At 40.8% G+C, this 26,169-nt stretch overlaps 1 protein-coding gene across 1 annotated transcript; it reads right to left on the bottom strand.

Annotated features, from left to right (window-relative positions):
* Positions 1 to 255: 255 nt before the first annotated feature.
* TMEM156 (transmembrane protein 156) lies at positions 256 to 25,451 on the bottom strand. Its single transcript, XM_074950114.1, is given in 6 exon segments — positions 256 to 344; positions 7,055 to 7,153; positions 10,409 to 10,519; positions 12,471 to 12,728; positions 15,215 to 15,529; positions 25,352 to 25,451. Coding segments are annotated over 6 exon segments (972 nt in total).
* Positions 25,452 to 26,169: the final 718 nt, after the last annotated feature.

The following is a 26,169-nucleotide window of genomic DNA, read 5'->3' as shown; positions in this document are numbered from 1 at the left end:
TCAGGGGCACACAATCTTTTAACAGACTAAAATATTAGTTTACTGATCAGTCTTGGTGCTAAAAGAAAAATTGATTTTGTTTTCCTGCCATCTAGCTCTTGTGAAATGTATTTTCAGGTTCACCACCTTCTGCATCTTGGCCAGAAGTACGATGTAATTTATTTAGAGTACATATTGCATGTGGTTAATTTGTTGATTTTAACAATAGATGGGAAAGCCGAATCATCTGAGAGGTTTAAGGTATTTGTTTACCTCCTACGCCTGCTGAAAATGCTCATGTTCAGGAATTGCAGGCAATATCTCTGCTGTTTGTGGGATAGCTGTGGGTCTTCGTTGGCTGGGCTCTGTGAAAAGAGAAAATAATTTTAGTCCACATTAATAAATAGCAAAAACATCTGAGGAATGTTACACTTCAGGCACCTAACTTCCATTTGATTTCAATGAAAGTTAGGCACCTAATCTGTTCAAGCACATTTTTAAAAAATCCCACTATCAGGAGTCTAAGTCCCATTGAAAGTCAGCTGGATTTAGGTGCCTAAGTCACTTAGAAACTTTTGAAAATTTTACTCAGTGAAAATACAGAAACATGTTTCGTAAGAGCAAATTCAGGGCTAAATCAAGCCCTCCTACATATAAAGCTGTAGATTTGCTAGCAGGAAGCAGAAAACGCAATCTGTGGACTTTCCAGAGCATCATCCATATGGAAGGGCTGAACAACCACCCCTCAGAGGTAAGGGGGCATGATGTTCAAAGGCTATTGTGGCTACAGGGGGAGCATGGAGTGCTCCCGGGAATCACACAGTTACCGACATACATCTGCAAGTGGTGGAGGCAGTGTAGGGGTACAAGGACACCCCAACAGGCTGGCATTGGAGCTGCCCTATAGACAAGACACCTTAGTGGGGCCCACGTAAGGAGTCTGAGCCATTAGGAAATGAAGGAATTGGAGCTTGCTGGGAGCTCTTCATAAGCTACCATTCAAGAAATCAGCATTATCTGATATGATACATTTTATGCAGATCTGAAATGGGATGATGTTGTAGCTAGTATCTTAACTCCAGATCCACCTGCTCCCTGCACAGCCACAACCCCTCCAAACTTGCAAAGGAACTTCTATATTTCCAAGGAGGAGGACAAATTATGCTGCTTAGATTAAGACACACCCTGTCCAAACATGCCTCTAATTTATGCCTCCCCTTTTTGTAAATATAATTCGAAAGTACAATTCAGCTCTCAACATTTAAGTAATTAAATTTGAAAAACAAGGTTAAAATAGAATCGTGAATGTATCCATTCTCCTGTCAGAATCTAAGCGTAACTCCCACTGTTATGCCTGCATATCAAATGGAGAAATGACCCAGACATATATTGGACCATTGTTCTGGTCCTGTTGTCTGTGGCTATGACTGTGGACCTGGGCAGCTGAAATCACATACAGACTATGAGATAGTTGCTCTGAGACTGCCTTGGACCCATATATTTTTTTATCCTCCCTTGTAAAACACAGTAAAAAACCCAAATTAGTCGCTAGATTTCATACTTTTCTGCCTAAATTTCATGCCTTTTGAAGCTGGGAGGTCTGTTGTAAATATTGTGACAAGATTTGCTTTTTTCTCTGCATTACTCACCTAAGGTGTAGAAGAAGAGACAACAGTTCACCTATGTCAAATATTAACTGAGGAAGAACAGAATCAAATATGTGATGCTCTACTTGGCCAAGATTAAAACAAGAAAATTCCTTCTTAACTAGTCTTCACATCTATTTAACATTGCTGAAGATGCATCCTGCCTGCCTTCTTCAACAAGAAGGAATGCTGCAGAATAGGTAGGAGAGGTGGGCCTGGGCTTAGAGTTCCCTGGAATGCCAACACTGTTCTATAAATTGAGCCTAATTCTGCTCTTATTTACACCACATTGACTTAAATGAGGTTACACAGGTATAGTTGAGGGAAGATAGTGAACTATTTTCTCTTATGTCAGAGACAAGGGACTATCCTTTTAATAGGACAATAAGGGAAACAATGCAGTAATTCGAATGATTTGAGGTAATGTGTCTTGTTCACTTATTTACACACACTGTAGCCACTGAGCCCCTTTACTCTCTTTCATGAGCTACCCACATCTTCGAAGTCTACATGTTGTAAGAGCGCAACCACAGCCAGCTGCTACTTCTATTCCCACACAGATGGGCAGGGATGGACAGACACAGTGGGGAACGGGCAGGATCTGCTCCTCAACACGTTGGCCAGTGCCCCAAAGCCAGCACAGAAGGGGAGGTACCAAGTTTTGATTCTCAGAGCTTTGGTTCCTGACCAGATTGTGCAGGGCAGTGACATCCTTCCCCTTATTCAGGCTAGATGGTAAAGTTACAATCCAGCCCTTCATTATTAGAGGTCACTGTCAATATAAACCCCAGATACCAAACAAACCATTTCATTTACCATGTTACTAATGTCAGAGGTTGTTAAAATTAAAATGGAAAGAGTTTTAAATATTCCAGTTTCCTTTCCATCATTTATATTGCTTGCTTGCTTTTGCAGTGTCCTCCTGCCTGAACAAAGAAAGTCAATTAAATCACTTTTACTTTTATCTTATATCAGGGGTGGCCAACCTGTGGCTCCAGAGCCACATGTGGCTCTTCAGAAGTTAATATGCAGCTCCTTGTATATGCACCGACTCCAGGGCTGGAGCTACAGATGCCAACTTTCCAGTGTGCCAGGGGGTGCTCACTGCTCAACCCCTGGCTCTGCCACAGGCTCTTCCCCCCACTCTACCCCTTCCCACGCCCTCCCCTGAGCCTGCCTTGCCCTCACTCCTCCTTCTCACTCCCAGAGCCTCCTGCACACCACAAACCAGCTGATCAGGAGGTGCAGGGAGGCGCTGATCAGCGGGGCTGCCGGTGAGTGGGAGGCACTGAGAGCGGGCAGGGGGGACCTAATGGGGGGGCTGCTGATGTATTACTGTGGTTCTTTGGCAATATACATTGGTAAATTCTGTCTCCTTCTCAGGCTCAGGTTGGCCACCCCTGTCTTGTATAATCATTTTCAGTTTCAATTTCTTAATGTGGTACTGCTTGGCTTGCAAACACATCAGGTTAATGTTTATTTGTTTACAATAACTGCTACCACTGGAATTTAAAAAACAAAATCACAGGGAAAATTTCTATTGGCCTTAGATTTGCAGAATTTGGGATTTTGAATTAATAGTATCTCTATTGTTTCAATGTACAGTTCTATCTTTTATATTTTTAAGGGCTAGGATTTCATTGATTTGCCTGGTTACTGTGTGTACTTTCCTATTCCTGGGCTACATTCATTTTCATAAAAGAATTACATAGGTAGCCCTAAAACTTCAGCTGAGTGATATAGATGTGATGGTAAAATGAACCTAACAAAATAACGTATCGGAAAAATGTACCTTGCAATTCACGAGTTATTGAATTTTCAGTTATATATTTGTTTCTACATAATGATCTTTGTTATATTCAGTGACATTATGGAGATTTATTCATAGTCTGTCTTCAGTGCCTATGACGTGAATGCTAATTTAATAACGTTGAAAGGCAGAAGCATCATTAACATCTTTTTAAAAAAAAAACCCAAAATGTCCTAAGTTCATTAAAGTTAACTTTGCATTGTCATGAACACGACAACTTAGTTGGAGATTGTATTCTAATATGTAATGAGTCGAAGTATGGCTCTCTGAAACAATGGAGGTAGTAGATATTTATAATCCATCTTGCAACGGCAGATCTTAAAACTAGTGCTTAGGAGAAACAGCATTTCTTTCCATGTGGTCTTGATTCTGCTTGCTGTATGGGTGTAAACCAGGAGTAACTTCACTCAAGTCAGCGGCGTTATGATGGTTTGAAACCAGCGAATGGCTCCATAATCAGCCCTATGGTGTTAGTAAAAGCAGTTCATAAGCAAGAAACTTTTCAGTCAAATGGGTAGCCTGGAGTGGAAGGAACATAACATTAAGACCAATTACATGTTCTTTCTTCAACATCATAAATTTACACTGGGATTTCAAAAGACACTCCATGGTCAAAAAACCCTTATAAATACAGTGCTAAACAATGCTATTGTGAACATAGTGACAAAACAAGAATGTTATTAGTGAGAGCTACTAAAGACAAAAGATTTCAGAGACAGATCCCTTTCCTGAGGGATGAAAATAATGAGCTCATAAATACATCTTCAGAAGTTAGCCAGCTCTCTAAAAGTTGGAAATATAAATTGTATTCCCAAGAGTGCTCAGGCAGACAGGAAGCTTTCCGCTCGTTTCTAGGTAAGACTGAAATGCCACAAGTTACTGGATTGTAGAGAGAAATTATTGAGACTCTTGAAACTGCTGAAGAAATTGGCAAGACAAGGATATTGCTAATATGTTGAATGATCAGCAAGGTGCCCAAGTCTAGACAGTTTAAAAACTATTTTCCCATTTGTTGACTTTGTAATTTTTTTTTTGCCATTTACAGTTATTTCATAGGACTCCTGGTTTGTGTTAATCAATAAAAAGATAAGGAAATCAAATTACATGGAATTTATTAAACAGTACGGCTCTTCTAGTAATATCAATAATATTCTGAGCCCAGGACAATTCTTTCCTTTCTTCCAGCAAAGATATTTTGACCAAGTTGAATAATCTCCTCAGTTTAGTATGTTGGTTACCAACTCAACCCTGCAGTGAGTTGAGCCATGCACCAGAGTCTCCCTGGGTTGCTAATAATGTACACTAAGAAGGTCAAATACTGATTCCTGCCTGAAGCCATATCAATGGGTTCTGCGTAGATGGAAGGAATGGAATCCTCCCCCTTCACCAGGCTTCGGAAAACCAGCACAGCCATTTCAAGTTGCTACTATCATTTTGAATCTATCCTTTAATGTGGGCTTTAGTCAAGAGGAGCTTGCAGAGTCATGGAGCCTCAGGCCACAATACCTTATCTGCCAAGGCCCTGATGTGGGATGGAATATGTGACAAGGGACCGAAAATGAGGAACACAACAAAATTATTGATGCGGGAAATTTAAAAGTCTTGGCAGCATACGTAAGTCCTTAGCATACGTAAGTCTTTCTATAACCTCAGTTTCACAGTTCTTTTTTTCTGATATAAATAATTTTCAACAATAAAAGTGAGTGAATGCCAACTTTGTGTTGGAAGGAGGTAACTTTGGAACTAAACTGTATGCCTTCATGTGACTTGAGGGACATTTTACAGGTATGCCCCGAACTCCAGTGCAATGGCACAAAAGAAGAGTAAAGTCACCCTGTGTGGCCTTTCCATGCCTCGGATATGCCTCACAGTAAGTCACACCAATGTAAGGCCTTCTATGGTGCTTCAGAAGGCTGCAGGATTTGACCCAGAGTTATTTCCACATGACATGGGGATTCATTTGTTCGCTAGCCCATTTCATTTGTTCTGAGCTGAGAATAGAGTGCTTGTCAGTCAAGGAATGACACAAGTTCTGCTTTTATACAGATGACTTCCTCTCTTTGTAGAGAATCCACACTAGGCCTGCCATACAGTTGCTTTTTAATTTCTTGTAGCAAGGTTATATACCTGGCCTGCCCATTTACATTGATTTCTTTCTGCCGGATTTCATTACAAACACTAGAGGCTTGTGACTCTAGCTTTCAGTGCTAACATCACGGTCATAATACAGGTTTCAGAGTAACAGCCGTGTTAGTCTGTATTCACAAAAAGAAAAGGAGTACTTGTGGCACCTTAGAGACTAACCAATTTATTTGAGCATAAGCTTTCGTGAGCTCTAAGGTGCCAGTCATAATACACAAACTCCTTAAACTGCTGTGACAGCACTATTGGTAACAAAGTGGTTGTAGTGCCCCTTTCCCCACCCCTTTTGCCTCTTTGCAGGCCCGGGCATGTGAGGGCATTCTCCCAAACTGATTATGTCTTCTCATCTTCTCAATCTGCTTTCATGCAAGAACAAATTCCTGCATTGCTGTCCCTGAAATAGCTCCTGTACATTAGGTGAATCAGGGCTGTGTTATTCCCTTCCCCCAAACCAACTCCCTGCATAGGAGGGAACGGTTCCCCAACCTTAAGTCATCTCCTGCTTTGACCAAACAGGCTTGCAATTCAATGCTAACAAATGCAAGGCAATACTGATAGCTATTATAATTATTTGTATTATCATAGCATCTAGGAACCCAGTCCTAGACCAGGATCCTATTGTGTTAGGCGCTGTACAAACACTGAACAATAATACAGGTATAGGAAATAAACAGCAAAAATACAAATTGGAGGCTGCTAATTAGAAAGCAGCAAATCCATGAAAGATCTATGGGCAGAAGTAAGATACTCAGATACTCAGAAGTAAGGCCCAGATCCTCAAAGATATTTAGATACCTAACTCTCATTGAAATCTGAGGATCTGGGCCTAAATAAGAGGACTCAGTGCAACGCAGTTGTTAAACAAAGTTATGGTCTTTTTAGATTTATACATAGAATGATAACATGTAAAACAAATGTGTATTTCAGTTACCCATGGTTTCAGATACAAAATCTAGAAAAAATAAATGATGGGGCAACATACTAGGATTAGAATATATGAGGAACCTGAGCTAGCTAAATATTTATCATCTAAGAAAGAGGTGATTTAGGAGGGATATTATTAGAGTCTGTTAAACTGTACAAGTTAAACAAAATACATAAAGGGAGTTATTCACAGTCTCAGGAGATGTCAGAACAAGGAAAAAAGGTTTAAAACAAAGGAAAGAAGTGTTTAGACTACATATTAGGAAAACATGCTTAACTATCGCTATGTTCCTCCTGCTTTCTTTGATGCCAACAGCAAAAATCCCATTGACTTCAATGAGCATAGCTGAGTAATGGAGAAGATTAACAATAGAGGTGTTCACGGTACCATCGTTGCTGAGGTTCTAGAGCAGGCCAGAAGAGACATTGTGAAAGATGTAGTGAGAATGCTACAAAATATAGGGATTAAGACAGGATGTCTTAGAAGGTCTTTCTTGGCCCCCTCACTGTTTCAGAATTTGTTAGGTTTTTATTTTGCTTATATATTACTCACCTGAAAGGAGCTGAGTAATATTAGTAGGTGTAGATTCTTTTGACCATTTGCTGTCTCTTTGTTGGATAACAGAAGTTGCCGTTGCTCTATATTTGCTATCTGATTAAAACAAAAATAGTTTATCTTCAGCTGTATCATTACATATATATTACTCGTCACCGGGGAGCTCATAGCAACCCCTATATTTAGGTTGCCTAACACTTTCCATTATAAAAGAGCCTTGTGACTTCTTTTAAGTTGCTTTAGCACCTCCATTGTTTACAGTAAGACTGGGAAATTGGGCCAAGAGAAAATCTTGGTGCCAGATTTTTCATTGTCCAATGAAATTCCATTCAAGTTAGGCTTTTGAAAATGATTTTTTCCTTTCAGACACTTATGTACCTCAGAATAACTTTGGCAGCCTGCCAAAATATTAACTGAATGTTAACTGAAGGCCCAAATCACTGCTGAAGTAGAAGCATCACATACTGGTCACTGCAAGTTCTGGGGGCAGTCAGTCAGTCTGGGAGCAGAAGAGGAGGAGTCAGGCTGAGCTTCCTCCTAACATTCCCTCCTCATGGACCCAGCAACCTGTCCCCTTCTGTGAGAGCACCACATGGCGAAGGAACCACACACACCCTCCCGGGGGAAATGGAAAGAGAGAACTGGACAGAGCTAGCCTTGACCACCTTTTGGATCCAACCCCTGATCTTAGCAATCATTCTCCCCTATATCTCATATCTCACCTTGAAGATAAATTCTGTTATATTTGTGACACTTAAATATTATGGTGAGGAACAACCAGGGTGCCTGGGACACTGCCTGGTGCAGCACAGTGGCAAACTGGGAGTGCACCTGGCTGCGGCAGCAGCAGGCTGCCCCCCACCCAGGCTCAGCTTCTGGGAACAGTGGCCAAATGTGTCGGAGGGACCACCCTTTGCCCCCCGCTCCTGTCCCCAGAAGTCAAGCCTGGGCAGGGAACAGGCTGCCGCTGCCACCCCTCCGTGCCCAGGCTCAGCTTCTAGGGACAGGAGCCGACTGAGCATGCTGGGGGGGTGGGGGGGGCGGCCTCCGACCCTCTCAGATGCTGTCCAGCAAGCCAAGCCCAGGAGGGAGGCAGCCTGCTGCCGCTGCAACCAGGCACTCTCCCAGGCAACTGCTGTGCTGCATCAGCCAGCATCTGGGAGTGACTCTGGGGTCTGGCTGCGAGCAGCTGAACATGCCGGGGAGAGCCGGCGCAGCGGGAGGACAAAGCCCCTCCACCCCCAGATAACATGGGGTGGGAAGGTCACGTGTCTTGCGGGGGCACCAGTAATCTAGTACGTAATTAAAGACTGCATCACACTGCATATGCACAAGGGGGTATAATTCAGATTGGAGAGGCAAACTTAATTCTGGCATTTTCTAACCTTTGTGTGGTTGACTTTGCAACCTTAACATTCTTTTAATGTGGGCTTTTATGAAATATAACATTCTACATTTAACTAATTAAAATAATTATCAATTAATGGAAATTATAATTCTGGGATCAAATCATTAATTGGAAGCTTAGAAGCTTGAAAATGTAAATAATATTTTTCTTCACTGATTATGTTCTTGAAAATTCTGAGAAACTCAATTAAAGATGGACTGAGTTGTTTAAAAATAAATACAAAAAATTGTTTAATTACCTTAGAAATGTATGCATTACAATCACAGGTTATGATCCAAAGGCTATAAAATCTTACTCTTAAATCCTTAAAATGCACAGGTAATCTTAAAATTTCTATTAAAATATTTTTAATATTAAACTACAAGATATAATAGTTTTAGTTTACCTGCTAGGACATGAGTTCAGGGCTATGTGTTGTTGGTTTTTGTTTTGTTTTGTTTGGGGGGGGGTTGTTTTGTTTTGTTTTTTGTATTTTAAAAAAAGAAGGGAAAAAAAACTCTGACTCAGGTTCCGGCAAGAAATAAAAAGATAAAATAATTTTCTAATGATATAGTTCAAAATATATTATTTTTTTTATTTGTAATCTATGTATTTTGCTTCAGATTTAGGATCTTAGACAACTCTAGTGCTTATTCATTTAAATAATCTTTCAGTTCACCTTTAAATAGAACAATTTTCCATGCATTTAGTTTTCTTCCTCTTGTTCAATTATGATTAAAGCCAGAATCCTATAGTGTACCTTTATTACAGAAATGGCTCATTGTGCCCAGAGTTAGGATGACTAAAGGCACATATGTGATATCATTTTAGCCATATGAGTAATGAAAACTTCTGGCGTTGCTCAGTTCTGGAGCACTGGGAGAGAACAAAGCTAAAACAACTGAGTGCTAGTGCTCGGAGGCATCCTGGCTGCTTTGGGCAGATGCCTGAGTGAGCACTGTGTGGTGGAAGCTTGCTTACTAACACTCCTTATATGCTGGTGAAAGGAGCAGTATGTTCGCCCCTCCGCACCTACTGGTCTCAGAGTTCTGGTAGTCACAAAGAAATCAGAGACCTGCTTGTACTAAAGGTCAGCTGGCCACACTCCTTCAGTACAGAAGAGTGTTGTTGGGTGCAGGCATTATGTCAGTTGCCCAGAAGTCTAGTTCTCAATGGAGTGCTGGGTTATTAGGCTGGAGGTAGTTCCCTGTGTAGCCTCTACCCTAACTGATCTCACCTGGAGCAGCCAGAATTTAGCCCATAGTGTTGAAGATACTGTTTAGAAAATTATTTTGGTCTTTGAACTCAAGACAAACTCTTCTGTAGCACAGTAAATGCTTTTAAAAATACTCAAAATGCATACAAGGTGCTGAATTAACAGCACTGAAACCAAGTGCCATCTGGCCCAAATTCAGCTTCAGTGCAAGTGCAACACAGTTGACCTCTGGGTCACTGAACCAGGACTGAATTTGGATTATCAGTCTTCAGAACAGGCAGCTGCTGTGAATGCTTCATCACATCTACCTAATTTGTCTCAATCCTAACCTGCAGGGATCATCCTTAGGAGCAAGAGGATATTTCAGTTTCTATGCCTATTCAGTCTTTGGCTCTTCTGTTGAGACACTGAACAAGGGCATTAATTGTGGTTTCCTATCTCCAAGAACTGGACTGAAACCATCAGCTCATTTTACATAGACCACCAGGCATTTCTCAGTTGTTAACATATTTCAGTCACTGCCAGCCTGTGCTGGATTTGAACCTATGATCCAGTTGGGAAAGATTACATTATCAATCTGCTAAACCTTCCAATCCCCCATCTGCAATTATTGTATCGTATATTACAACTAAAACATAATTCTTTAAACTGCTTTAATAAATAAGGGTGTGGCCTATTGCAAAGCTGAATGTACTTTCTAAAAATTATAGGAATTTAAATTTACATAGCTTCACCCTTCATTACTTACTGATGTGTTTTTTATTTTCTTGGAATACTTTGTAGGCAACAATAATGACGGCAAGCACAAAAACAAATGGAATCAGAACAAGCCAAATGATCTTCGGCATACACATTGGATCTGTTTTAAAATAAAATGGAGAAGAGATAAAATAAAGCAATTTTCTGTCATCCATCATTTTATCTAGATAGCTATACCATGCCCATCACCAGGGTATCTCAGCGGCTTACAAATATAAAAGAAAAGACAAAACACCTTTGTCTCTCTCTTCCCTCCCCTTCTGTTCAGAAGCAGTAGGATTGTCTGGAATTAAGTTTCATCTTCATCTGGATGTACCACAGTGCATGTCTGAGATAGTTAAGTAAAATATGTGAATTAACAACTCATTGAAGTTGTGTAAATTATATGTGACCCTGCCAATGAGAAGATACTGCAAAAGTCAACATCTACATATAAGGAAGTGTTATATAAACAAAAAAGTGGTATATGTTTTGATGGGAAATAGAAGGAACATGCCCAGCGTACAACATACACCTGTTCTTGTGTCCACAACCAGATAGTTCGACTGCATATGCGTGAAAAGGAGGAACATGGTGCTTATGGAAATCTTCTTGCTTCTGCAAAAAGGGAGAGGAGTGCCACTTCCAAGACCACCTCCTGGGGAATCCCATCTGTTAGGGTTCTATTGAGAGAAAGCATCTTGGAGACAGGGAAAGCATCGGCGGGAGGCTGTTCTCTGTGGAAATATCTGCTGCGGAAACCCACCGGAGTTCCATGTGGAAATCTGTTCAGTAGCTAATATAGTTTAGAGCTGTATTAACTCCTTCTGGGTCCCCTACTCAGCTACAGCTGAGAAACCACAGGGGAACCCAGTAAGTAACAAGATGGTTCCATTTGATAGCTCCCAATTCTCATGGATAAGCTGCTCCTGAGAGGCAGCCTTATGCAATTACCTATGCCTTCCCCTTCCACAGGCCAGATTTTATGGCTCTTCCCCACCTGGCTACCCTATATTTATTGATTTTTATTTCCTTGATGCTCTGAACACCTCCCAAACTTTAGAACTTGTCTTCCTAAGGGGAAAAAATGTTCTCAAGTTGAGTTAATTAACTTGAGGTAAAGTTCTACTTAGGACCTAACAGATTGTAGCTTTAACACAAGTTAGTAGATCGAGTGAAAGACTATGAGGCAGCCTAGACTTCAACTCAACCTGCTTAATTGTGTGAAAACTGCAGACTGCCTTATCTTCACTAGGATTTTACCTCAACTTAGTTAATTTGAGTTAGTTAATTTAAGTGAAGAACACACCTCTTTTTCCCTAATGAAGACACAGCCAACTTAAAAATCTAAAATTTTCAATACATTAATAAATAATAAACAATACTTGAGTTCACCAATTTCCCAATGGCAAATGTTCTATGGCATTGAGTGTGACAGATAATCAGACAGAAAAGACTCTTAAAAGGCCTATGCAGCACAAGAAGAAATTTAAAGAGTTGACAGGCTATCCTCTAGGAAAAGATTGTCTTTGCAAGGAGACTGTCTTCACTAACTGGACTAAAGACTTCTCCCTGAAGCATACTGGACTTAGAATATAAGCGAAACATTGCATCATGACACTGACATTGCAGCCTGACCTTTTTCCCATTGAAGTCAACAGGAATTTTGCCATTAACTTCAAAGGGAGCAGAACTGTGCCAAAAACTTTGGCAGAATAAACTAATAAAAATAAGAAAACTCAATTCTTGTTAAACACAAATTCAATCAATCTCTGAACTATAAGCCAAAAAAATGTTAATCAAAGGCACAGATGTTAGTGTTCTTGGTTTGTTTCCAAAAATATACAGCAAATCTACCTTAAGGTACTATCCAAAGACCATTCTGACCATGGCCTTTCAAGAAAGGGTGATCGAAATTGCACTCAATTTTGGGGTGGATACTTTCAAAGAGTTGCATATGGTTGCCTATTGGAAATGCTTAAGGTTGCCTATTGGAAGTTTTCCTTCCTTAGTGTAAGATTCATATTAGTTCCATGTTTGATTTGCCCTCTGATTCCCTTTTCATAACTTACTTTTCACATAAGTCTGTAGTTGCAGTGAAATATTTATACAGCCATTTTGGTCTTCCATCATTGCTGCTATACATGAGTGATTTATATTTTCTTCTGTAGTGTTTCCTCTTCTGGTTGTAGAATTTCTAATGTGGATTTCCAGTATATAGTAAGTGTTGTATTCCTCGCTTTCTTCATTCACATAACCCACAGTGAAATTGAAATGTTTATGGAAAGAAATAAAATTTTTTGCTTTCATTTCTAATGATCCTGCCACTTCTGGAACTACAAATAAATAAAAAACATTAAGATCTGCTATGTAGCACATTGTACTTACAAAATAAAGGTACCATAACTCACTACTAACCCCCATTCCTATAAATAGATGGCAAGACTCATCATTACTGAATACTAGTAAAATGTACAATAATATATGTAATAAGCCTTCAGAATGAATCTAAGCTGTATTGATTTTGCTATACAAAATGTGTTTTCCTTGTAACTGTTAGTGACTTCATTTACCAGCTGCAAAAGTTTTTTTGGAATCTGTCATTGTCAGAGCTAACACAGACCAACGCTAAATTAAAAAAAAAGAACGTGAAAATTATAGAGGTTTGAGCTGGGCATGACCTATTAGGTCATCTAGCCCATCTCTTTGCCATTTCAGAATATTTTCCAGAGCTTTGCCCAGTCCAGTTTTAAGTGATTCAAGCTATGTGGCTTCCATCATGTCTATGTCAACAACATAGAACAAGTTTTCCCCTCAGTAACATCCACATAACTCTGTCAAAATCAATACGGTTGCACAAGCGAATAAAAGAGCAGAATTTGTCCCATGTACTTCTTATTTGGTTATTCTCCAAATCTGTACAGGTAACTAATTTGTAAAAGCTAGAGGATTCATTTTTATGAATGCAGTTTGAAAATAACAACAGCAACAACATCATAGACTTGGGCACTTGCTCATTCAGGGTCCTGTTCTTGCTTTTGCAGGTGTCACAGAGTCACAAAGTCTGGTCTATACTCCAGCCTGTAACTAATCTCCTGGGAGTGACCCCTTTAGTGGGCCAGGCCCCCAGGACCCACACAGTTCCACAGGGGAAGGCCCATGACTCCAAGACTGAGCCATCAGCACCAGAATCCCTGTCTCTCCATAGCTTCCTATAATGAATCCAGCCAAGCCAGGGTCCTACAGGAGGCTTGTACAGTACCCGTTCAGGGTGCAGTGCTTTCAGTGAGTGTTTGCAGTGACACAGGCAGCCTTTTCAAAACAAGGTACCCATTTATTAGCCACCTGGTACACAAAATCTGAAAGTCCTTAGATCAGCACAGAAAGGCAGAAATTAAGCCATAGTCCAATCTTGGTCAAAGGAGTGCCATGATGAGCCAGTGAAGCTGTGATGGACTCCATTTCTGGCTCCCTCTCTTGTCCCCTCTAGTTTCTCCCAGTCTGGGCTCCTGAGTCCCTCCAAAAAGCCCCCTTCATCCAGTCACCTGACATCTTGTTCTCCAGCTCATTTCCCAAGTTCTGCCTGCTGTTAGATGTTGACTGGGACATCTCTCTGTCTTGCTGGACCCTCCGATGATCTGGGTCAGTTTGCCAGTTCTTTAATGACTGTATTCATTCCCTCCAGACAGCAAGGTGACACACACACACACACCTACTGCACTGTTCCAGGAGCAGTGTTAACACTTTTGCATCCACTGGATAGCAATGCAACATACAGAGGGAAACTGAGGCATGCCTAGGATTCATAAAAATATTACAGAAAATTCCAACTTTGTCACAGTAGGCAGAGCCCATGTTGAGAGGGCAAAATCCAGAATGTCTCCAGAAGCACTGAAGGAGTGAATGCCAGAGAGAGGATGAGACCCTCTCTGAAAAGGTGTAGATTCTGACTTCCCTGCTCTGCCCTGGGTGGCTGGAAAGAGGCTAGGACCTTTACAGTCTTGTCCTACTTGAATCATCCAATGCCACTCTGGAACTAAGCACTCTCAATATTGCAAACATGGACACTGATTCTTTTAGCTGTCTGCTACCCATACACTTGCATAGAACTAACCACAATCTACACTTGTTAATCATTATTTGTTTTATTATCCTGTCTTCAAAGCCATTCTTCAGATATTTTCTCTCAATGTTCCCTTCCACCACAGGAAAACTATCTTTTGATTAATTATATTCCATAGTAGAGCTCCACATTGAAATCAATAAGGAGTTCTGCATGAAAACTGATGACAGGATGCCCTTTTGGGGCAAATTAAGGATTTAAGTAGAATGCACAAAGATGGGAAGGATGGACAGGTGCAAACTTTTAGAAACAAATCATGGTATAAGTTAAGGACATGTGGCTGTATTCTGGCTCACTGCTGGAATAGGTAGAGGGAGGAAAAGTGGATCTCTATACTCTTTCTCATAACTTCACATTTCTGCACCAAGGGCCTGACACAGAGCCCATGGAAGTCAATGGAAAGATTCCTTTTGACTTCAATAGACTTTTGATGAGGCCACAACACAGAAGAAGGCAGCATTTAGCTCTAAATATAAATTCTGCACTCACGACACTGCCTATGTATCTGAGGGCAGAATTTGGCATTAATTATGCACTTTGTAGCAATGCAAAAATAAGCTGCCAAGGCCAAGAAGCTATATTCACAGAGTTTTCCAGGAGTTTATGATTAAGGAATCAGTATAAAGCTTATTACATTTTCATGATGGTTTAACTGACAAAAAATGAATAAATCATATGCAAGTAATTAACTACCTCTAAACTAAGCACTTCTTTTCCCTTGTTCTCTTTCTTTACCTTCTGATCTTGATTCCTGGTGAACAACATTCATATCATTCTTGGATTCACAGGCTGAGTTTAAAATACATGGTTGCAGTTCACTCCTGGAGACTTGGCAAATACTTGGAGTATTTTGAAAATCGGAGTAATTTATAAAGACCTTCAAAAAAATAGTCTGTTTTTTACTTCCTTGTTGCAGGAAGCTTTCAGAAGAATTGTTAAAAGCACAGAGTGGAAAGGTGATGTTATTAAATGAGCAAGCATCCATGCATGATATAATTACAGTGCTTGCTGTAAAACAAAAAGAAAGATAGTTATATATTGTAAGGATGGTCATATTGGAAGCACATAGTAAAATATGTACATCTAAGTATAAAGATAGATATCCTTTCACCATATTACTGTGAAACATCTCCCAAATTCTGGCAGCATATTGAACATATTGTATAATGGGAGAGCATGAAAGAAGAAAGCCTCTCACATTGCACAGGCTGGATTTTATTGCTCAATAATACTAAATCTCTTCTAACGGTAACCTGCACTCATAATTGTATCTGGACACACTCCTCTTCCAGAGCTCTTAGGATCTGATCCTGTTTGAAAAAAGATGAAGCCCTTAACACTTTCAGAGGGGAAGTTTGCTCAGAAACCTACATGGTTACAATAAAATAAATGGGGGCGGGATGGAGACAGCAGAAGGAGATGCCAGAACTGTGGAGTAAGAACAGGTCTGTGTCTCTTCAATTACTTCAGAGGGGCAGCCTGCAATAAGTTACATAAGTAATAAGCCTGGTTACAATAAGTCATTGTGATTATATTGGGAACAGCTGTAGTCAAATTTAAACCTGTCTCCAAAGATAATGCTATCATAAAGCAAGATTATATAAGGTATACCTGAAACCTCCACACTACAGCTTTTGTGTACTCTAACACAAAAATCATCCACCAATTTTATCTCCTATTTCACTTCCTTCTTTTTGGTATTCTTTGGTTTTAGCTAGCATGCCTTGATTCAACTTGGACAAGTGATACAAAGATACTCTATTATTTATTATTAAGGAGGAGGATGAATCTCTTATTTACTCCTACTCTCTTCCACAGTAAGTAACCATTAAGGCTTTTTTGTACAGCACTCTTTTATATTTGAACTTGTACTTGTCTTAAAATATTTTTTTAAAATCTGAAAATAATTAAAGATCAAAAAATGCTGGTACCTAACACCAACTTGTAAAAAAAGCAAATAACCACTCTGTTTCTGCTCATGATGTAGGAACCCACACTACAGTAACTCACCTTCCAATTTAGATATATACTTTCATCTTCATGAAATAGGGTTTTAAGTATGTAACTCCCACTAGCACTAATGGGAGTTATATGGTCATAAATTCTCATGTATAGAGATGAAAATACATCCCTTAACTTGCCCAACATTCATTGTAGCCTGACAGTTGCAATAGGCCATCTGTGCTAGCATCCAGGGGGACTAGCCTCAGAATCAATTTAGTGAAAAATTTCAGACAGGATAAAGAAACGACATCCTACAGTAAATGCAAAGTCAATTACCTTCTCTTCTTTAGTGACAGTAGATTGGCGAGTAATAAATATTCCATAAAAACAAAAACTGCAGTGATTTCTAAAATACCATATTATGCACATAAAATATAAGACAATGATTTGTTTTAATACTATAAAGAACATTTAAAAATATAAAATTTAGGGCCTGATCCTTCCCTTAGGCAAGTTGAAGGTTTTCTTCTAAATGTCCATGATCTCTCCTCATTTGCACAGTGACGGAAGAATCCTATGCACCGCTACAGACTAGGGACCGAATGGCTCAGCAGCAGTTCTGCAGAAAAGGACTTAGGGGTTACAGTGGACGAGAAGCTGGATATGAGTCAGCAGTGTGCCCTTGTTGCCAAGAAGGCCAATGGCATTTTGGGATGTATAAGTAGGGGCATTGCCAGCAGATCGAGGGACGTGATCATTCCCCTCTATACGACATTGATGAGGCCTCATCTGGAGTACTGTGTCCAGTTTTGGGCCCCACACTACAAGAAGGATGTGGAAAAATTGGAAAGAGTCTAGCGGAGGGCAACAAAAATGATTAGGGGACTGGAACATGTGACTTATGAGGAGAGGCTGAGGGAACTGGGATTGTTTAGTCTGTGGAAGAGAAGAATGAGGGAGGATTTGATAGCTGCTTTCAGCTACCTGAAAAGAGGTTCCAAAGAGGATGGATCTAGACTGTTCTCAGTGGTAGCAGATGACAGAACAAGGAGTAATGGTCTCAAGTTGCAGTGGGGGAGGTTTAGGTTGGATATTAGGAAAAACTTTTTCACTAGGAGGGTGGTGAAACACTGGAATGCGTTACCTAGGGAGGTGGTGGAATCTCTTTCCTTAGAAGTTTTTAAGGTCAGGCTTGACAAAGCCCTGGCTGGGATGATTTACTTGGGGATTGGTCCTGCTTTGAGCAGGGGGTTGGACTAGATGACCTCCTGAGGTTCCTTCCAACCCTGATATTCTATGATTCTATGATTCTGTGACCCTTGGAGACAAATTCTTATTATCTGCCCAAGTAAACTCCTAATAAATATTCTTTGTGCAGAATGTGTAGGGGGAGGAAATTAAATTTTCCTTCCCATCCTGGAGCTAGGATGCTGAGCACCTGTGCAGCCTCCTCAAACCTACTACTCCAGTTTTCAAGCTATAAATGGCTACTTTCTGCTATACATCTTTTACATAGGTAGTCTGTCCATGTAGTTTGTGGAGCTAGTGAGTGAGCTATATCAGAGTGAGATATGTCTGTATCACATTATGAAGTCCATTTTGTGCTATGTGCTGAACATATTACTAATCTTACCTGAAGGCAGCCTCTTATGTATTCCAGGCAGCTGCTCTACTGGGGGAAGAGGCTTGACACCTCACTGAAACCCGATAACTGAGAAGCCATCAAGACTAGAGCCATCATGTATGTTTCTCAACTACCAGCCCATCCCCCTGGAACAATTGACTTCCTTCAAAAGTGTTCGGGGTGGGCATAATTGGAGGGAAGTTGGTGGTCCCTAGTGGAGTACATGGCAGGGAGACAGAGGCCTACATAAGAGCAGGAGCTGCTGTGTGCCAGGGAGGGGGAGAAACCATCACCACATAAAAAGGACTGGCAGGCAGGTGAGAGCAGGAGAGATTCTCCCTAACTTAAATCACTGACAACCTTTTGATTCCCGAGAAGAGGTGAAGTCAGACCAAGAAAAGGTGTGTCTCAGGACTCTTGTTTTGTTTTCTAAGATCTGTAGCCCTCTTCTGCTTTACAAGTAAAGTTTCTGTGGTTAAGAAGTTCCTTTGCTAAGACTGTGTTTAGAGTTGTTCAGGAATTTTCCATCAAAATGATTTTCTTCAGAAAAACTTTGATTTTGCTGAAAATTTTCAATTTTCCATCAAGAAACTTGAAAATAAATATATCATTTTGGGTTGGGTTTCATTTTGGATAAGTTCAACAAAACATTAAACTATTTTCATATTATGTAGCATTATCTTATTGGAGCTGTTGTTCTGGTCCCTATTCTCTACTATGGACTGGGCCCCCTAGAGGACCATCTCTCCCATAAGGCAACATGCTGATTTCACTCTGACCGAGTGGTGTGGTCACATGACTCTGGGTGCATTGTGGGAGATGTTTGGGACCTTGATGTCCCTATTCTCCCTTTGGGCCAGACTCCCTGATGTGCTACACCTCTCATAATGCAATGTGCCAGCATAAGAAAACACAGGTTAATGTTGAAATGAAGCATTTCGGATAATTTCAACAAATCAAAATGAAACATTTCAATTGTGGGAGTGTTGAAATATTTTGTTTTGATTTAAAATGTCAAAATGAAATGTTTATTCATTTGTTCATTTAAATTTTTCAGATTTTCCATTCCATGAAAAGTTTTTAAATTTCAACTTTTCATCCTCTTTAGGGACAAAAACAAATGACTAGACTCTACTAAAATCCATGCAGCTTGGAAGCACATAGGACCCAGCGATGGGGTCCACTTGCAACAGACTGGTAACCATACAGTGGGGTATTGGGCAAGGTTGTAACATGTGCCCCCACCTGTCTCTGATGCCCCCCCACACTCTCATGCACTGCCAGTCCACAACCTAACTGACCCCCTATTTGCAGCAGAACTGCACCAGTATTGCTGCTTTATTTATAGATCTTGCATTTCCACAAAAGGGTGGTGACAGGATATGCCTTTTAATTCATAATGCTTTCTTGAGATAGTGAAATATACTGTAGTTAAGGAAACAAGGCTCCACTGTATCAGACACACAACTACATTAAGGTGGAGTCAAGGTTGAGAACACATACCAGTAAGTTAGGATAAATGTATTATGTGGATGTTGTGATTATCATCAAAACAAGCATTACAGATCCAGGAAATTCAGAGTTAATGTTAAACTAAAAGAAATCCAAATGTGTAAGATATGGAAACACACAATGAAGGTACTCAGACAGCCTTTATTCTGCCATGTAGTGATGTCATACAATAGCTTACAATTATGAATGATGCCTATTAGTCTTTGTGGTCATATTAGTCCTTGTTCCAGATTAGATTAAGCTGATTTTAAAGACACAGACTTTTTTTTTCTTGTTTCCCCCCTTCTTCCTCAAGGGTATCACTATACAGCAAAGTTAAGGTTGTTTGAATGCTTTAACTGAGTATTTCTGTACCTTAACACTTAATTTGAAATTGCCAGAAGTTCAGCTGAACCCCAGCAAACATCTGCATGATTCAGGTTTGTAACAAAACTCAAAACAAGAGCTGTCTCCTAAAGAAGATTTTTAACTAACAATGCCCATGCAGCTCTTACGACACACACAGGGCCAAATTCTAAGATGGTGTATTCCAGGCTTGTAATTCCAGTGTTTTTACACACTCTTACATAAGTTCAAAATTTGTTACATAGTTTAGAAAGCATCCAGATAACATGGGGTAGCTAGTTTTAAAATTCCTAGATAGAGTGTTGTGGTGCATTCTGCTTTTCATATACTTTGCTCTAAGTCCTCTGAAACCCTTAGTGCAGAACTTAAGGCAGAACCATGCTTTCTAATTTTACCGCGCTGTAGTTAAAATTCAGCAGGTACAAAAATGACAAAATGTTTGAGGTTGCATCAGTTATGCCATGCAGTGTTATCTAAACAGGAACTATATATGAAAAAATCAACTAGAAATAACATGGTACTGACAGTAATGTCAACATGTACTCTTGTGATAACATTTATGTCATCACTGTATATTTGTGAAATCTGTTAAACAATTTGATTACTATTTAGCACTTTCGCCACTTTTACATGGAGGTAAAACATTAGGTATGGCAATCTGCAAACTTTGTTTACACCTTCTACAATATCTGAAAACTTAAAGCATCCCACTGATCTTGTCATTTTTATTCCTGGGGAAATTCTGTGCCACTATGTATGCGTAGAATTCATGTGTCCCGCAGATTTCTTTGCTTCCCTGCAGAAAAGTGACTTTCTGATGGGGCAAACAAAGCGAAGCCGCAAAACCGGTCATGCGCCACTACCAAGCAGCGCAGGTGCATTGTTTCAGGCATCTGGAGCAGCCAGCAGAGAGGTAAATCACGGGTGGGAGGGGGGCTGGGGACTCCCCAGCTGGTGGCTCCTACCCTGTGCCAGGCTCAGCTGCTAGTCCCGACAGAGCTGGAAAGGATGGGACTTCCTCTTTCCCTTCAAGGAGCGGCCAGGGCGGGGTCAGACCCACCCCCAGAAACCTCTCTGGCTGCTGGAAGCTCCACACACCCCCTCCTCCCTGCCCCCTCATTCCTCAGCTGTGGGGAGTAGGAGTCACTGTACGGGGAGCTGCTCCCCGATCTGCCCAACCCCCATGCATCTGGACCCACCTCATACCCAGATTGCCCCACCAAGCCTCTCCTCCTGCACCCAGAACCGCCCCACCACTGAGCCCTCTGAACCCAAACCCACACCCCACCAAGCCTCACTCTCTGCATCTGGAGCACCCCTGAACCCAGAAACCCCTGCTGAACCCCACCTCCCTGCATTTGTACTCCACCCCTGCATCCAGATTGCCCCTGCACACTTGAACCTCCACCTACCCTACCCCTACCTGGACCTGGACCACTCAGACTAGCTCCCCGCACCTAGACCCCCACCCCACTGAGCCCCACCAAGCCAGTACGCAGACGCCTACCCCCTGCTGAGCTCTCCATACCCAGAGCCCCCTCTGCTGAGCCCTAACCACCTTCACCTGGACCCCTTCTGCAGAGTCCCATTGCCTCTGCACCCAGAACCCCACCCCACAATAAGCCCATTCATCCAGATCTCCCCCTGTACGCAGACCACCACAACAAGCTGCCAACATCCAGATTGCCCCACACAGAGCCCTTATCACCCCACACCTGGATCTCCCCACACTAAGCCCTTCCACACTTGGACCCTGCTGTGCTGAGCCTGCCTGTGTGCTTGGCATGGAGGGGCAAGTCTGGGCCTTTTGCTGTGTCAGGGCTGGGTGCAGCCTCACCACTGAGTCCATGTCCCGGGGTGGGGGCTGCAGGGTGATCTCCCACCTCTGTGCAGTCAGTGGCCTGTGCTCCCCTCTTCAATGCTGGAGCCTCCACATTTATTTATTGACCAATAAAATTGGCAAAATTTTGGAGAATTTTAAAATATTATGTGCAGAATTTTTAATTTTTTGGCACAGAATTCCCTCAGGAGTATCATTTTGTAAGCTATAGATTGTTATCCTTATGCTTGAGTTAGAATCAATTTAATTCTTGCTTGGTAAATAAAAATATAAATTCAAATTAAATTAACTTTCCTAACTTGCATACACTTTAAGCTTTCAGAGTTTTTACTGAATATCACTTTTCATTAAAAATTAACATAAAGCCTTTCAGGAAAATGAACCATCTTTATCAGATGGACACTTTTCTTGTTATGTTTTTCTCCTCAAGGTCCTACTTTGGAATACAGAAGAAAAAACCCTATAATTTAACGTTAGCCTATCTATGGATTTTTAAATGAAGGTATAACAATGAATAAGTAAAAAGAAAAGGAGTACTTGTGGCACCTTAGAGACTAACCAATTTATTTGAGCATAAGCTTTCGTGAGCTACAGCTCACTTCATCGGATGCATACTGTGGAAAATACAGAAGATGTTTGTTTTTATACACACAAATCATGAAAAAATGGGTGTTTATCACTACAAAAGGTTTTCTCTCCGCCCACCCCACTCTCCTGCTGGAACCCCGACCTGGGATATTCTATCTACTACCCAAGATCCATAAACCTGGAAATCCTGGGCACCCCATCATCTCAGGCATTGGCACCCTGACAGCAGGATTGTCTGGCTATCTAGACTCCCTCCTCAGGCCCTACGCTACCAGCACTCCCAGCTACCTTCGAGACACCACTGACTTCCTGAGGAAACTACAATCCATCGGTGATCTTCCTGATAACACCATCCTGGCCACTATGGATGTAAAAGCCCTCTATACCAACATTCCACACAAAGATGGACTACAGGCCGTCAAGAACACTATCCCCGATAATGTCACGGCTAACCTGGTGGCTGAACTTTGTGACTTTGTCCTTACCCATAACTATTTTACATTTGGGGACAATGTATACCTTCAAATCAGCGGCACTGCTATGGGTACCCGCATGGCCCAACAGTATGCCAACATTTTTATGGCTGACTTAGAACAATGCTTCCTCAGCTCTCGTCCCCTAACGCCCCAACTCTACTTGAGCTATCTTGATGACATCTTCATCATCTGGACCCATGGAAAAGAAGCTCTTGAGGAATTCCACTATGATTTCAACAATTTCCATCCCACCATCAACCTCAGCCTGTTCCAGTCCACACAAGAGATCCACTTCCTGGACACTACAGTGCTAATAAACGATGGTCACGTAAACACCATCCTATACCAGAAACCTACGGACCGCTATTCCTACCTACATGCCTCCAGCTTTCACCCAGACCCCACCACACGATCCATTGTCTACAGCCAAGCTCTGCGATACAACTGCATTTGCTCCAACCCCTCAGACAGAGACAAACACCTACAAGATCTCTATCAAGCATTCTTAAAACTACAATACCCACCTGCAGAAGTGAGGAAACAGATTGATAGAGCCAGAAGAGTTCCCAGAAGTCACCTACTACAGGACAGGCCTAACAAAGAAAATAACAGAACGCCACTAGCCGTCACCTTCAGCCCCCAACTAAAACCCCTCCAACGCATTATTAAGGATCTACAACCTATCCTGAAGGATGACCCAACACTCTCACAAATCTTGGGAGAGAGGCCAGTCCTTGCTTACAGACAGCCCCCCAACCCGAAGCGAATACTCACCAGCAACCACATACCACATAACAGAACCACTAACCCAGGAACCTATCCTTGCAACAAAGCTCGTTGCTAACTGTGCCCACATATCTATTCAGGGGACACCATCACAGGGCCTAATAACATCAGCCACACTATCAGAGGCTCATTCACCTGCACATCTACCAATGTGATATATGCCATCATGTGCCAACAATGCCCCTCTGCCATGTACATTGGTCAAACTGGACAGTCTCTACGTAAAAGAAAAAATGGACACAAATCAGATGTCAAGAATTATAACATTCATAAACCAGTCGGAGAACACTTCAATCTCTCTGGTCACGCGATTACAGACATGAAAGTTGCGATATTACAACAGAAAAACTTCAAATCCAGACTCCAGCAAGAGACTGCTGAATTGGAATTCATTTGCAAATTGGATACAATTAACTTAGGCTTGAATAGAGACTGGGACTGGCTAAGTCATTATGCAAGGTAACCTATTTCCCCTTGTTTTCCTAACCCCCCCCCACCTCCCCCCCCCCCCCGACGTTCTTGTTAAACCCTGGATTTGTGCTGGAAATGGCCCACCTTGATTATCATACACATTGTAAGGAGAGTCATCACTTTAGATAAGCTATTACCAACAGGAGAGTGGGTTTGTGTGTGTGTTGGGGGTGGGAGGGAAAACCTGGATTTGTGCTGGAAATGGCCCACCTTGATTATCATACATATTGTAAGGAGAGTGATCACTTTAGATAAGCTATTACCAACAGGAGAGTGGTTTGTTTGTTTTTTTTGGGGGGGGGGGGATGTTGGGGGCGGGTGTTGGGGGGGGAGAAAACCTGGATTTGTGCTGGAAATGGCCCACCTTGATTATCATACACATTGTAAGGAGAGTGATCACTTTACATAAGCTATTACCAGCAGGAGAGTGGGGTGGGGGGAGAGAAAACCTTTTGTAGTGATAAACACCCATTTTTTCATGATTTGTGTGTATAAAAACAAACATCTTCCGTATTTTCCACAGTATTCATCTGATGAAGTGAGCTGTAGCTCACGAAAGTTTATGCTCAAATAAATTGGTTAGTCTCTAAGGTGCCACAAGTACTCCTTTTCTTTTTGCGAATACAGACTAACACGGCTGTTACTCTGAAAAAAATGAATAAGTCTTATTCATACATTTTCTCCCAACTCTCAGTATTGACCTCTATGACCAAATTATATTTGGAATTCATATTAAGAGATTGATTTCACTCCATTCTACCCACTCTGCACTTTTTTGTTTCAGTTCACCATACATACATAATACTTTCATATCTTCAACAGGATTAACTATTTTTCATGTTCTTTGAATGAAAATATAATACAATAATGTTACAAACATTTTTGTGCCTTTGGGTGCAAGAAGTTCAAAATAGTTATAATTCTAACAAGCAATTACCTTCTGTAGAAAAACCCTGCCAAAAGCAAGAAGTACAACATCAATTAAATGAAAACACCTACAACATTTTTGATTCTGGTATATGTAACTGTTTGACAAATATTCTTCATAATTAATATGTATAGTTAACTATTATTAACAAAAAGCTAATTAAAGTGACACATTTCATATACATTTTGTTAAGTTTACTATCAGTAAGAAAATTGTATCACAATCAGCTCCTCTGGGAAAGTACATGTGAATTCTTTAATTGCAATCTGACCTTAAAATAAAGAAGAGCCCTCATTCTTTAAAGCGGATCACTCACCTTCATGGGTTTTGAAAAATTCAGGCAAACTTACAAAGAACATGATAATTATTGCTATTAATAATTTCAGGAGATCTGCTTTTCTCATAGTCAAGCACATGTCACTGAGGAGCTCTCATCTAGCATACTGGTGGGAAGTTCCTTCCTGTTTTCGTGTTGGTCTTATGCAAAATACTTCTTATTCATTTCCTTTTTCTAGCAAGACTTGCCCCTTTTTTTTTAATGTTTTGTTACATGAGTTTCAGAGAGCCAGTTTCTCTGGTTACTTACACTAGCATAAATGAGGAGTAAGGCCACTGAATACAATGAAAGTATACTAAATATTAAATGGTATCAGTGAGAGGAAAATCATGCCTAGAAACCAGGGCCGTCAAACTATTTAAAAAATTAATTGTGATTAATTGCAGTTTTAAATTGCACAGTTAAACAGCAATAGAATACCATTTATTTAAATATTTTTAGATGTTTTCTACATTTTCAAATATACTGATTTCAGTTATAACACAGAATACCAAGTGTAGAGTACACACTTTACATTATCATTTTTTATTACAAATAGTTGAACTGTAAAAAAGATAAACAAAATAAAGAGTATTTTTCAATTCACCTCATACAAATTCTGTAGTGCAATCTCTTTATCGTGAAAGTGCAGCTTACAAATGTAGAATTATTATTATTTGTTTACATAACTGCACTCAAAAAGAAAACAGTTGTGACAGGGTCAGGCCAGATGGCTACAGGAGAGTGATAGAAGGCAGATATATTAGCCCCAGGTTAAGTAGGTCCCTTTTCCCTGGGTAAGGTAACAGGGAAGGTTC

The sequence above is a fragment of the Natator depressus genome, chromosome 4 (genome assembly GCF_965152275.1).
Source record: "Natator depressus isolate rNatDep1 chromosome 4, rNatDep2.hap1, whole genome shotgun sequence".
Lineage (NCBI taxonomy): Eukaryota > Metazoa > Chordata > Testudines > Cheloniidae > Natator > Natator depressus.
This window is presented reverse-complemented; position numbering and strand designations above follow the sequence as displayed.